Here is a 12,715-nt window from a genome sequence, read left to right as displayed (position 1 = left end):
CCAGGCTCCATATCTCCTTCACGTTTTACAAACCTCCAGTGGCTTAACCATTTCCTAAAAATAATTATACTAGCAGAAATTTGCCAACATTAAGGTGATCAACTTTTTTACAGTGAAAAGGAGGACGCAAATAAATTGAAGAAAAAAAGAAACATTGCAACAATAATACAGAATACACTATAATATGATAAATGCATAATAAAAAAAACATTTGTAACAATAACATTTGATATTGTAATTATGCTTACATGCCGTGCCCCTGCCTGCAGCCGCCCCGCCAGCACTGCTGCCCTGCCGTGTAGAGCGAGCCCCGTGGCTCCCATAGCATGGGGGGTAGCCGGCCACTGCCGCCCCTCACACCCCCACCCGCAGCAGTCCCGCCGCCCCTGCCTCTTGCACCCGCAGCCATTATTGCCCTAGCAGGGCTGAAGATCAAGAGAAAGTTACCATAGTGTTGCCGCTCCAGTCTCCTCCAGGTATTGTCGGGACTAACTAGGAGATAGTGTAGTTGGGTAGCAGGGAGGGGTGGAAAGTTCTTGTCAATTCGTCTTCGCTGCAGACAACTTACATGTGCAAAGTCTGCCAGCTGGGTGTTTTGGCACACTCAGCAGCAATTCCTATTGGCTTTCAAAAGCCAATAGGGGGAGTAGCACAGCTCATGCAAAAGTTGAAAAAACCCATCAAAAAAAGGTGCTGGAACGCCGTTCTGAGCGTTCTATGAGAAAAAAAAAAGCCCTGCAGATTAGTCTTCAAATATCGAAAAGGAGGACATGTAGGAGGACATTTTTCGAGGGAGGACAGAACTCACAAAAGGAGGACAGTTGGTCACCTTACAACATACCTGTGGGATTTCCTAGGAGGAGTATTATCAAAACAAATTGTTGTTGAACTTACTGCCCCACACCACATTGAGGTTCCTTCAATCTAGAGACATTGGCTTGCGGGATTAATCGTACTTTAACAATTACCATTAAGACTCCTCCAGTCTTAGGCATGAAAGCCAGCTGGGTGACTTTGGGCCAGTCATTCTCAGCCCAACTCACTTCACAGGGTTGTTGTTCTGGGGAAAATAGGAGGAGGAAGGAGTAATTAAGTATGTTCACTGCCTTGAGTTATGTACAAAGCAATAAAAACAGAATAAAAATCTAATTGGAGATTTTGGTAAATGTTACTGTTACTAAAATCCCTCAGAATTTTGTTTATCATCCAAGAGTCATTCAAAATGCACGTTGACTTCTTTTTTAAAAAGATTTTTGTTTCCCACTCCGCCCCACAAGAGGACCCATTGAGGAGCATGTTGAATTAAACAGCATTACGCTTTAAAGCTTCTGATGATTTTTAAAATGCAGCAGCATATATTGTATCAATAGCTTTGTTGTTTTGAAACCAAAACAATCTGCCAAACACGAAGTAAAGAACGGAACACAGGTCGTGAGTGCTGCTTTATGTTCAAGGAAGACAGATGCTGCTTGTCAGAAACTGACCTTTTTTTTTTTAACCTCTTCCAAGATAATGGCAGCGATAAACCAAATTAGTGAAGAATTTTGGCTTATTCAAGAAAGAGCAGTGGGCAGGTACGTGCTGCCGGATCTTCTCTGTTTGATTCCTGCTGCCAGCAAGAGTGATAGAAGAACCCCAGGCAGTATGTGTTATAGTATGATTTATTCTGATATATCAATCAGCAACTCTCACCTGCTCTTCCCGGAAGATGCCCATCAGAATCCAACAAGTCATGACATCTGAAAAGAACAATGATAGGGAAATGAAAAGACAGAAAGATTATTCACCACCACCATCAAAAGATACCCAATTCAACCAAGTCTAGATGTTCTGGTTTTAATTCCACATGATGATTGCCAGAATATTTTGCCCAACTTCATATAAATGCTCTTAAATATATATTCTTAACTACTGTTATAGTAGTTTTACGATTATTCATTTTCACCTCAGTTTCATTAGACTTAAGTCGAAGACACTTACATTGCAGACATTTCATGGTTCAACTAGGTAACATCATAGGTGCTCATGAGTGTGAGTTTGAGTCAATCCTGAGCTACATAAATTTTATTCTTTTAGAACCACATATGGGTATCAGATACTTCAGAAAGGACATAAGTGGAAGAAATATGCATGTAGGCAAACCTCCACCAAGGAACAAATATTGTTTCTGCTTGAATGCCAATAATAAACAGGGAGCAAAACTCACATTCACTATCACTGAAGATGTTACCTGGTTGGATAACAAAATGTCTGCAAACACAACCAAACTCAAAGAGTATCAAAGACCCCACAAAACAAAACAAACAAAAACACCCTTTAATTTTTTTTTTTGATTGGCCAGTGCAAGAAAATAATTCTTCCATTGTAGCAACAGTTACAAGAAAGACGGTGCTTTTTAAGAGGGTTAGGAAGTCAGAAGCAGAACATATTAGTAAACAAGTAATGTGCCAAAATACCATAGGCAGTATAGATAGTCCTCACTTAATGACTGTGTAGTTTAACAACCATTCACCGTTACACATGGTATAAAAGGAAGTTTATGTTCAATCCTGACATTTATGACCTCACAGGTTTCTAAAGCAAAAGAAAGTTGAAGTAAGATAAGCACTTAAGTTGCAGTTTCACCTACTAACCACTTTGCTTGACAACTGAGTTGCTGGTCCAATTATCTTTCCTCAATTTGTCCCTGCCCCCCAAATGCATTGGATTACTATTCCCATCATCTCTGTTGACTGAGTGATGGGAGTTGTACATCCTTGACACACACAGAGCTGTTGACTGGAGAATACCATACATAGAACTGTACAAACTAGGCCCAACTCATTTAACAACTGCCTTGCTTAGCAATGGATGTTTTGGAAATTGTGATTGTAAGAACTACCTGTGCTCTTCTTGCTCAATTCTCCCCAAGTGTTAACTCAAAGGAGAGCAAAGAATTTAAGAAAAACAATTAGTCTTAACAGAAAAAAAAAACCACGCAGAAGAGGGGAGACGGCATTTTCCCTTGAGTGTATAAATGTGAAGGGCAGCAGAATTTCAGTTTTGACATGTTTGCTGTTCAGCGGTTGATGTTTGGCTTTGGTTTTGTTTTGCTATGGATTAAATATTTATATTGTGTGAATTCAGTATGGATGTAACTTACAGCGTGGTGCATGGGAATTACAGATGACTGAATTGATTTTTGAATTTTAGATCTTAGATCATCTTTGCTTTTGCAGACGCCTTGAGGATAAACTAGAAATTAAGATGTTGCAGATCAATGTGAGTTTTAAAAAACAGTGATTTTTTTTATGGCTTACTTAAGAAAACCTCTTACTCTGTTATGCCAAGAATGTTGAAAAAAAAGCGAAAGGAAATCGTGGTTGTCTTCTTGGAATCTTCTCATCATTTGGGATATTACCCTCTACCGAGCAAGTTCATATTTTACATATTTTCTATTAACTCTGGTTCTATACTTTTATGCTTTATATATCAGAATCTAATTTCTCAGGGTAAAGGTTAGCCTAGTGTTGACATCCTAGTTTCTGGTGTTCAGCACCCTTATTGTTGAAGAACATATCGCATAGAAGGAAATGACACATTTGGGCAATCTTGACCAATGTTTGCCTGCATGTTATGAAGTATTTCATCCGCTAACAGAACTCAACAATGCGGACAGGCTATCTGAAGGCAGAAACTGTTCATACATTCCAGTTGACCAAGAAGGAACTGGCTTGCAGCTTTTCATGCATTGGTTATATGTAGAATGCATAGGGCCTTGTAGCTGGGGGAGTGTAATCTAAAACAAACAATTGTTCCTGGCAAAGACTTACTCCCCTCCAGGGGTTCCTTGTGAAGAAGGGTGGGGCGATCTCCTCCTGAGTAGCCTTACAGTCCTTCTCAGGACTTGCCTACACTCCACTCTCCCTGCCCTTAGATTAGTGGAGTAGACAGCTGTTCCTCATCAGAGGAGATTAACTGCCTATCAACACTGATCAGCAGCTGATCCTCTCCTGATGCTTGAAGGATCCAGGATTGCATTGTCCTCAGCCACTGGCCTGCCTTCCCTGTCAGCCGGTCCCAGTTCCAACTCTTCCTCCGAATTGGCCTCTGAGGAGGCCATGATATAAACTATTTAACAGATTTAAAGGTAAATGCTTTGAATTGAAGCCTGGAAAACACTTGACAACCAAATGTTTATGGAGATCCTCAGTCATCCAGGTCATGGTTGTCTATGTTTCGCCAAAACTAAGAACCAACCGGAAAATAAGCCCTAGCATGACTTTTCAGGATGCTCATAATGTAAGCCCCATCCCAAAAACAAGCCTCAGTTAAGATCATCAGCCAGATGGACACATTTGATACCATATTTTCCCCAAAATAAGACCTAACCAGAAAATATGCCCTAATGCATCTTTTGGAGTAAAAAAATAATATAAGACCACGGTCTTATTTTGGGGAAAACACAGTAGTTTATTTCTCCCAGATATCTGTTTTTGATATAGAGAAAATAAGCCTCTATATTAGCATAAAAAAGATCTTCAGTGTGGTTGGCATTGACAATATTCAATATTTAAAGAACACTAGAACCTGTTACATTGCTGTGATCTTGCTGAGCTAATAAGAAATCCAGGCAGATGCATAAGATACCCAGCAATTAGACTAGTGTTGCATTTCTAAATCAAATTAGTATGCCATGTTTGAAAGTCCTTTTTAAATTAATTGGTTATACAGGCAATTGACACTTTCAGTAGGACTTCAGCATGTTCTGGAGAACATGGCCCTAGAGAACAGCAGTTCTGTAAGGATGAAGGCTTGATGGGGTTTTTTTAGAGCAGACTTTCCTCCATTTTGTGACTTCCACAGGAACTGGATTACAAACTCTCCCATCTCTGAACTGCCTGATGGATAGTCATAATTATTTGTAATTACAGGTAGTCCATCTGGCTTTGCTTTGAGCTTAGACGTTACTTAGACATATTAAGAACCTGAATGCAAGCTGGCTTTCGGTAATTTAATATAAAGAAACGCAGTGGAATGGATGTAATTGCATCATTTGTATAGTACAATATAAATCATGAGGCTTTTTTCCCCTTTCTATCAGGTGCAGGAATTTGAACTGTTGGATGTCAGCTTTGTGAAAGATGCCCGATGTGGGAAACCTGCCAGAGCCCCTAAGGTAGGAAACATTTCTTCATACGTTACAAATGTGGCAGTGATCATTTAGTATACAACATGAAGAACATACTAAAAGAAAAGATGCCTTAAGCATGCTGATACTTATTGTGATTCCATTAAAGAACCATGACATGCTTTATTATAGGAATATTGTACGTTTTTTTTTGCACAATTTTTAAAGAATACCTTTGAGGGAAAACTCTTGTTAGGGTAGCTATGTGATAAGCCTGACTCAGTAACTGCAGATATTCCTTTGTCCAGATATTTCACAAGTTAGAAATGACATTTGTGTTAATCTGAAGGTGTTTATCTGAGGAATGAATGACTACTTCTTCACACAAACATTCCCCCTGGAAGATACTGGTTAGCTCCTTCCTTGTGAATAAATTACTCAAAAATCCCTCTAATCTTTATATTACACTGCTAGTCCTGTGTTAATTTTTCTTGTATGGAGGATTTTTTTTTAAATGAGAGAATTCCATAATCTAATTTGCTCAATGGTTTTCTACTGTTTCCAGATGTAGTGTGCCTGGCAGGTGATATGTAGACTTACTCTGATTACATGATTTTTTTCACAGTTTCTTTTTGCTTTCGTGAATATTGCAGTGAAAGGCACATAGTTTTAAAAATTAAACACATTGATTAATCACATCTTGGAGACTTCAGTTGAATATATCTTAATAGAAGTATTCCCTTGTTTTCGTTTGCAGGAACGTAGGGCATATTATTGCCAGCCCTGCATGTGACCATACAAGAACTCAGAATATGTTTTCACTACTACTTAGCATAAGGTTAACTGTGAGGTTTTTAATGCATTAATGAGACCTCTGGCGCTTTATTAAAAAGCATATTAAGGCAAATGAATTGAAAAGTTTGATGGAAATGCCTATAATATGATCCAGTTAAATCGAGCCAAATTAGTCTGAATAACTGCGCTCATGAGAAGCTGGAAGTATACTCATGTCCCTTTTTAAGGGGATCACTGTAGATAACGTCAATCAGTGATCATTTTTAGGCACACTTACTAAACTGATTTTTAATAGCATCAGGATGCATTGAGGACAGTCCCTCACCTCTCGCTTAGAATACTGTAATCTGATCTTCATGGGGCTATCCTTGAACAAGCATGCCTGCATATTTATTGATCAGCCTCAGTACTGAAGAGCTATGTCGGGTATCAGTATGTTTCTGAGTAAAAGCCAAAGGGTTGGTCACTACCTTTAATGACTTGGGACCTGGTCATGTTTTCCTAATCAAACCTGCCCACTTGATCCAGATCCTTAGGGAGCTCCTTCGGAGAGTGCCCACCTACCATGAAATGCTGGGGGGGAGGCCTCCCATCCCATCCCCGATGCGATAGAAGACAGGGTCTCCAGCGGCTTATCATATGAGGCAAGAATGGCTTCCACTCTTAAGGTTTGCCAGAAAGATGTAAAGTGCTGAGTCTTCAAGGGCTTTTTGAGAATGTGTCTGAAGCCATCAGTGTATGCTTTTATTTTTATTATACTTGTACATGGCCTACTGTTATGTTATTATTGACTGCTGTATTTTTTTATTGGTACTATATACTGCCTATAGTCCAGCAAAATTGATCTGGTGTAACATTTCATTTAAAGTCAAACATATGTTGCATTTAGTGCATATTAAATTGAATGTCTTGGTGAGAGCTGTGTGGTATTTTACCTGGTCATTAACAGCTGCATTTCTTCTTTCCAAACAAAAGATACTCTTAACAGCATTTGTGGAAACCCCAAATCTCAAATACATAAACAAGCAGCATCCTTGGCCTTTCTTAATTAAAAATGGCAGCTTTGTGCGGAGCTGGTCATGCACCTGAATATGATATTTGGCTAATAGCTATTTCTGAGATATTTTGCTCTTCTTCCGAGGGCCCACTTCAGCAGCAAAAGCTTTTCAAAAGGTTAGAAGTATAATTGAAAATCCAGAGTAGCAGTTTATGGTGCTTGCGTGTAAATATCAAAGTAGTTCTCCCTGATTATTGATTTTTAAGATGAATAGCATGAGAAGATTTATAGTATCTAAAAGTGAAAAGTAAAAGGAAGATTTATAGTATCTAAAAGTGAAAAGTAAAAGTTGTTTTTTGGCATATCATTCTTTTTAAAATAGTGAAGGGTATGCATTTTTGCATCCTGAATATATAATTTTGCATCCCAAATATAGGTAGTCCTTGATCTATGACCATTTAGTCAGCTACCATTCCAAATGCTGAATGGATGGTAGCTACAATTGGTCCTCAGAGTTCTAGGCATCCCAGCAACCCAGTAGTCATATGATTGAAATCTGGGTTCTTGGTAACCCATTTGCATTCAGAACCGATTGTCAAATTTCCTGCAATCGTAGGATTGCCATTTGCAATCTTTCCTGCCAGCTTCCTCAGAAAGTTAATAGGATGTCTTCCCTACCAGCGCACTTTCCTCCAGCCCCTTTGCATTTACATCACACCAGCCATTCATACACCTCTGAGCACCTGACCTGATCCACATCTCACACATCCTTCTCAAACAGTGTGGTACTTCTTGCACAGCACTGTGCACCCTGACCTGTGCAACACTTCTCGCACACCCTTCTTGACTTGTGACAAAACCCCTCTGGCTCTTCTGCAACCCTGTACATCCTCCCCAACCCTCATGGCACCTCTTGCATACCTCTTGCACCCCTTCTCAACCAGTTTGGTGCCTCTCATAATCTTTTTGGCACCCTGTGCACGTTCCCTGACAAATGTAATGTTTATCAGAGACACTCCCTAACCTGCATGATGCCTCTTGCACATCCCCTCCTAAACCATTGCTCGCCCATTGCGACCCTCCTTAGCCTGTACAGCTCATATCAGTCCTTCCAGGTAAACCAAACAAGAAACATGATCAGGTCAGCTACTTCTGCTTTGTTTTTAGGGTGCATTATTAACAAAGTCTTGCAAGTCTGAAAGTACAAATCTCCCACCTTCTCTTTTTACAGCCTGGTCAATCAAGGTAGGTATTTCTTAAGTGTCTTTTTCTGACAGTTAAATCAGTGCAGTTCCTCCTCCTCTCGTCTGATCATTCCTTAGGCAGCATCTCTTCCCCTCTTCCCTGAAGATCATTCCCACATAGCATTACAGAGCTTCTTGCAAACCCTGATGTGCTATCCTGACCCTCTCATTCCCTCCCTTTGTTCCATGACCCACCCAGCAGCAGCCATTTACTTGGCTGTGGGCATAAGGTTTGCAGCTTCCTGCAGGAGGATGCTTCCCCTAACAACCATTGGATTCAGTTATCAGCCACAACGGGGGTTGCAGGTATTGCTGTTGCTAAATAATGTGCTTGTACTTTATGACCACATTGCTTAGCGAGGAAAATTGTGGTCTCATTTCTGTCATAAGTTGAGGAGTACCTATGCAGCTGCTTGTATTAAGCTCCATAAACATATTCAAATTGTTTTCTGCCATTCAGTAGCAAGCAGTTTTAACTACAATGTGCTGCTTGAAGAACAGCTTTTATATTTTTGACGATATTGAGCTTTACCTGTATTATATTAGTCGGTTGTTGATAGCCAGAAGTTTTGTAGAGAAATCAAAGCAGTCTGTCTACTCAGCAATCAAAGCAGATACATTAACAGCAAGGTATCTGCTCCTTACACAAGTGTAGCTGTTCTTACTTGCTATTTCTTGTGCCTGGAATTGCTTCTATGAGTATCTCCATGAATAGGCTCCCTATTCCATCTCTCTCTCTCTCTCTCTCTCTCTCTCTCTCTCTCTCTCTCTCTCTCACACACACACACACACACACACACACACACACTTTTGATTAACAACAATAAGAACAACAGCAATAAAAGTCAAAGTTGAGAAGCTGGCATGCTGTGAAGAAAAACAACATCTGGCAAGATTTATATATATTTATAAGAATGTATCTGGTCTTCTCATATATCGAAGAGATATTCTTAGATTTTTGTAATAAAAAATTAATTGCAGCCCAATGCTTTGTTTTGAGATTTTGTTCTGTGGAAGGGAAGGGAAGGGTGAGTGGTCATGAAGGGTATCTGAGAGGGAGCTGGGGAACAACTTTAAATACCTCACAACTCAATTTCTGCAATGCACTCTATATGGGGCTCTAATATCACTATTTCAGGAGATGAACTGGCTGTCAGTTGGCTTCTAGAGGTTGTTCAGGGTGTTGATTTAGCACAGTGATTCTCAACCTTTTTAATGCTGCGACCCCCAACCGGTCGTAAGTCGAGGACTACCCAACCGGTCAGAATGGGACTTTTGGTGGGCTCAGCAGGGCAGAGACAGCCTGAACAATTCCTATTGGCTTTTGAAAGCCAATGGAATTAGACTCTATTCAAGAGAGTCTATTCTATTGGCTTTCAAAAGCCAATAGAATAAAAGGGAGTAGCACAGCTAAGGAAAAGGGGGAAAAATGGCAGACTGCATTGTTTGACGACCCCCGTGAAATGGTCGTTCGACCCCAAATGGGGTCCTGACCCACAGGTTGAGAACCACTGATTTAGCACCTTTATTGTTTTGCATTGTTCAAAAGATGGATATATCTGTAGGACCTTCCTATAACAGCTGCCTGTACACAATAAGGCCTGGTAGTATGGATTCTCTTTGTATTCTTTCACTCAGAGATTGATATATTCTGGAACTTCAGATTTGAGCGTCCTCAATTACTGCCCATTTTCCATGGAATAGGATTCCGTGGAAAGGAATTCAAAAGGCCCCCTCCCTCCTGGTTTTTAGGAAATCTATTAAAACATGGCTATTTCAACAGGGAAATTAGAATGGCATGATTTATCCCATATATAGATATTGGTTTTGGTGACTATGAAATGGATTAGGTCCCTCATACTCTATATTGCTAGTTTTATGGTTTAAGTTTGCTGCTGTGTTTTATGTTTTATGGTTTAAGGCTGCTGTTATTGTTACTGGGATATGTTTAGGAAAGTTTATTTATTTATTTATGAGACTTATATACCGCTTTAAGTGCAAGCACTCTCTAAGCGGTGTACACCAGTAAGCAATGTATATATATATTTACATTGCCCCCAACAGTCTGGGTCCTCATTTTACCTACCCCGGAAGGATGGAAGGCTGAGTCAACCTTGAGCCGGTGAGATTTGAACCGCTGACCTGCTGAACACAGTCAGCTAAAGTGGCTGCAGTACTGCACTCTTAACTGCTGCGCCACCTCGGCTCATAAGTTGGGATTTACACAGGTCTCTTACTGTCTGTCTGTTTGTCTGTGTCTATTTAGGCAGATAGACAGAAAGATAGATAGATAGATCTTCATATGGGTAGATAACAATGGAGGGATTCAGCTAGTTCACACCACTTTGGCAGAACCGGTAGCTAATTTTTTGTTGCGCAGGCCCAGAATGGACTTCCGGAAGCAGCATCCCCACAGACAACCGGTTGTTTATATATTTGAATCCCACCATTTGGTAGATATAATATAAAATCTAATACAAACTAAAAGAAAGAAGAATGGAAGAAAGAGTGAAAGATGCAAAAGAGAAGAAAACAAAATGTAGACAATAGGAACAAAAGAGGAAGAAAATAAGAATATAGTAAAGACAGAGAAAAGAAATATATAAAAAAATGATTTCCAACCTAATAACATTAAGAAGGTTCTTAGACTTTATTGTACCTGTGTCATATGTGTCACCCATGTTTACAGTTAAAACACTACCAGTTACTTTTCGGCACAATATGGCACAAGTATTCCAGAAGACTAAGTAAATCTAGTTTTTACCCCAAGCATGTATATGCTAATGTGCTAGGTATAATGTCTATTCAAGAAACCATCATGCTGTTGATCATATTCCAACAACTAGGATGTGTAATACCAGGAATGCAAACATTATTCCACTTCTTCATCCTGTTTTCATCTCTGCCCTTTTTCTATAACTCCTGCTGTATCAGATTTCTATTTTGAAGGTTTAAAGCAACATGTACATATCAACACACAAGTATATCTTTATGTTTTGTGTAGTGGAACTTTCCAGGTATGTATTTTTCATGCAAGAATATTCTAAAAGGAATACTTTTACAGTTCAAAGGCAATATGCATTGTGCCTTATTAATTATTTTGGTTAATAAAATACTTGTAAGGTAGGATGCTGTTGAAAAGCTGATTAACTTAACTGATCCATAAAAACATATATTTTAATTTGTTGCAATATGCATACCCTATTGATTTTGCTTCTCTTCCAAACCAAACATCAAATCTTTCAATAGATAAAATGTGGTAGAGATTTGGTTTTGTGTTATTGAGCATAGTTCATCTTATGAATATGTATGCATGTATAGAGAACGACAGAAAAGTAGTATTATGAACATCTGTTGTTCACCTTCTTAACTCTTTCTTTAAAATGTTCATGGCTGCAGTTGTAAATCAATTTCAAGTAGTCCTATAAGAGCATCTGTTAGTCAAGTGTCAGATTACTCTAAATATCACAACATTTCCTTCTTTGAAAGATTCAGCTCATGCATTTATAGGATGACAAGCGGAAATCTCAGTTCTTTCAAAATAGAATCAGGTTCCTGCCTCTTGCGTTGCTAGAGGAAAGCTGAGAAGGATGAGGCATAAATTAAATCTAGAACATAATAGCTTGTGATGTTATTTTAAACTCCCATTGCTCTGGTTGACTGCAGGGGAAAAAAATTAACCAGTGCAAAGCTTGCTCTAATATGATCAGCTGTATTTATGATAAGCCATCTGGCAAGTTTTGTAAAGTTTTTAATCTCTAGAAGTATGACTGTGATACAGTACATTGCAGTTATGATCACCTCTGGGCTACACATTTTTTTTTTAAAAAGCAGAATAACAGGAGGGCAATTTTTTTTAAAAAAAAAACAATGCATATAGCAGGGTTGTTAATACTGTTAAACAGAAGTTCTATCATTATCCTCTTCTATTCCCTACATTCATGATGGCAAACCTGTGGCATATGTGCCACAGGTGGCACACAGAGCCCTCTCTGTGGGCGTGCGTGCCATCGCCCCAGTCCTAGGCCTTCAGCTGGGTTTTATAAAACCTTTTCGCTTTAGTCCTCCACTGCCATGTGGAAAAAAAAAAGGTTCAATCAATTTCAACTTCCCACAGGAAAAAAAAAGATCGTGCAAAGTTGGAATTGATTGAACTTTTTAGTCCAACGCAGTCTGCCATTACCACCACAGCCACATCCAGCCAATTGGCCACACCCACCCAATGGGCCACGCCCACCCGGCACCCAACGACACATAAGTGGGTTTGGGGTTTCAGTTTGGGCACTCAGTCTTTAAAAGGTTTTCCATCACTGCCCTACATATACCAATCTGACCACTGTAGGGCTGTTGTAAATCACGGGATTTTAATTCTCAGCCAGTGAAATATCCTGACACCTACCTTTGTTTGAGGATTAGCCAGAGCATCACTATTAGTGGTGTGGGTGGGGAGGGTGGCTGGGAAATACAGGCATATTGATGCAGTAAAAAGCTGTAGATCATGATCATTTTTTTTTACATTGCTAAACTAGAAATGACACTTTAAATGCAATTGGAAAATGAAAATAGAGA

General features: G+C 39.4%; 1 protein-coding gene across 4 annotated transcripts in view; it reads left to right on the top strand.

The window, feature by feature from the left end:
• PLCB1 (phospholipase C beta 1) overlaps positions 1-12,715 on the top strand; it is a 447,562-nt gene that overhangs the window by 137,602 nt on the left and 297,245 nt on the right. For 3 of the 4 annotated variants that reach the window (XM_039359463.1, XM_039359461.1, XM_039359462.1), the window contains exon 3: positions 5,090-5,158. In XM_039359463.1, coding sequence (XP_039215397.1) covers positions 5,090-5,158 — 69 coding nt within the window. Of the gene's footprint in view, positions 1-5,083; positions 5,159-12,715 lie in introns of all 4 variants that reach the window. The other variant, XM_039359464.1, reaches the window with a different exon arrangement.

Source organism: Crotalus tigris, unplaced genomic scaffold, assembly GCF_016545835.1.
Source record: "Crotalus tigris isolate CLP2741 ecotype Arizona unplaced genomic scaffold, ASM1654583v1 scf7180000019070.2622420, whole genome shotgun sequence".
Taxonomy (NCBI): Eukaryota; Metazoa; Chordata; class Lepidosauria; order Squamata; family Viperidae; genus Crotalus; species Crotalus tigris.
The sequence above is the reverse complement of the archived record's forward strand: the minus strand, read 5'-3'. Positions and strand labels throughout refer to the sequence as shown.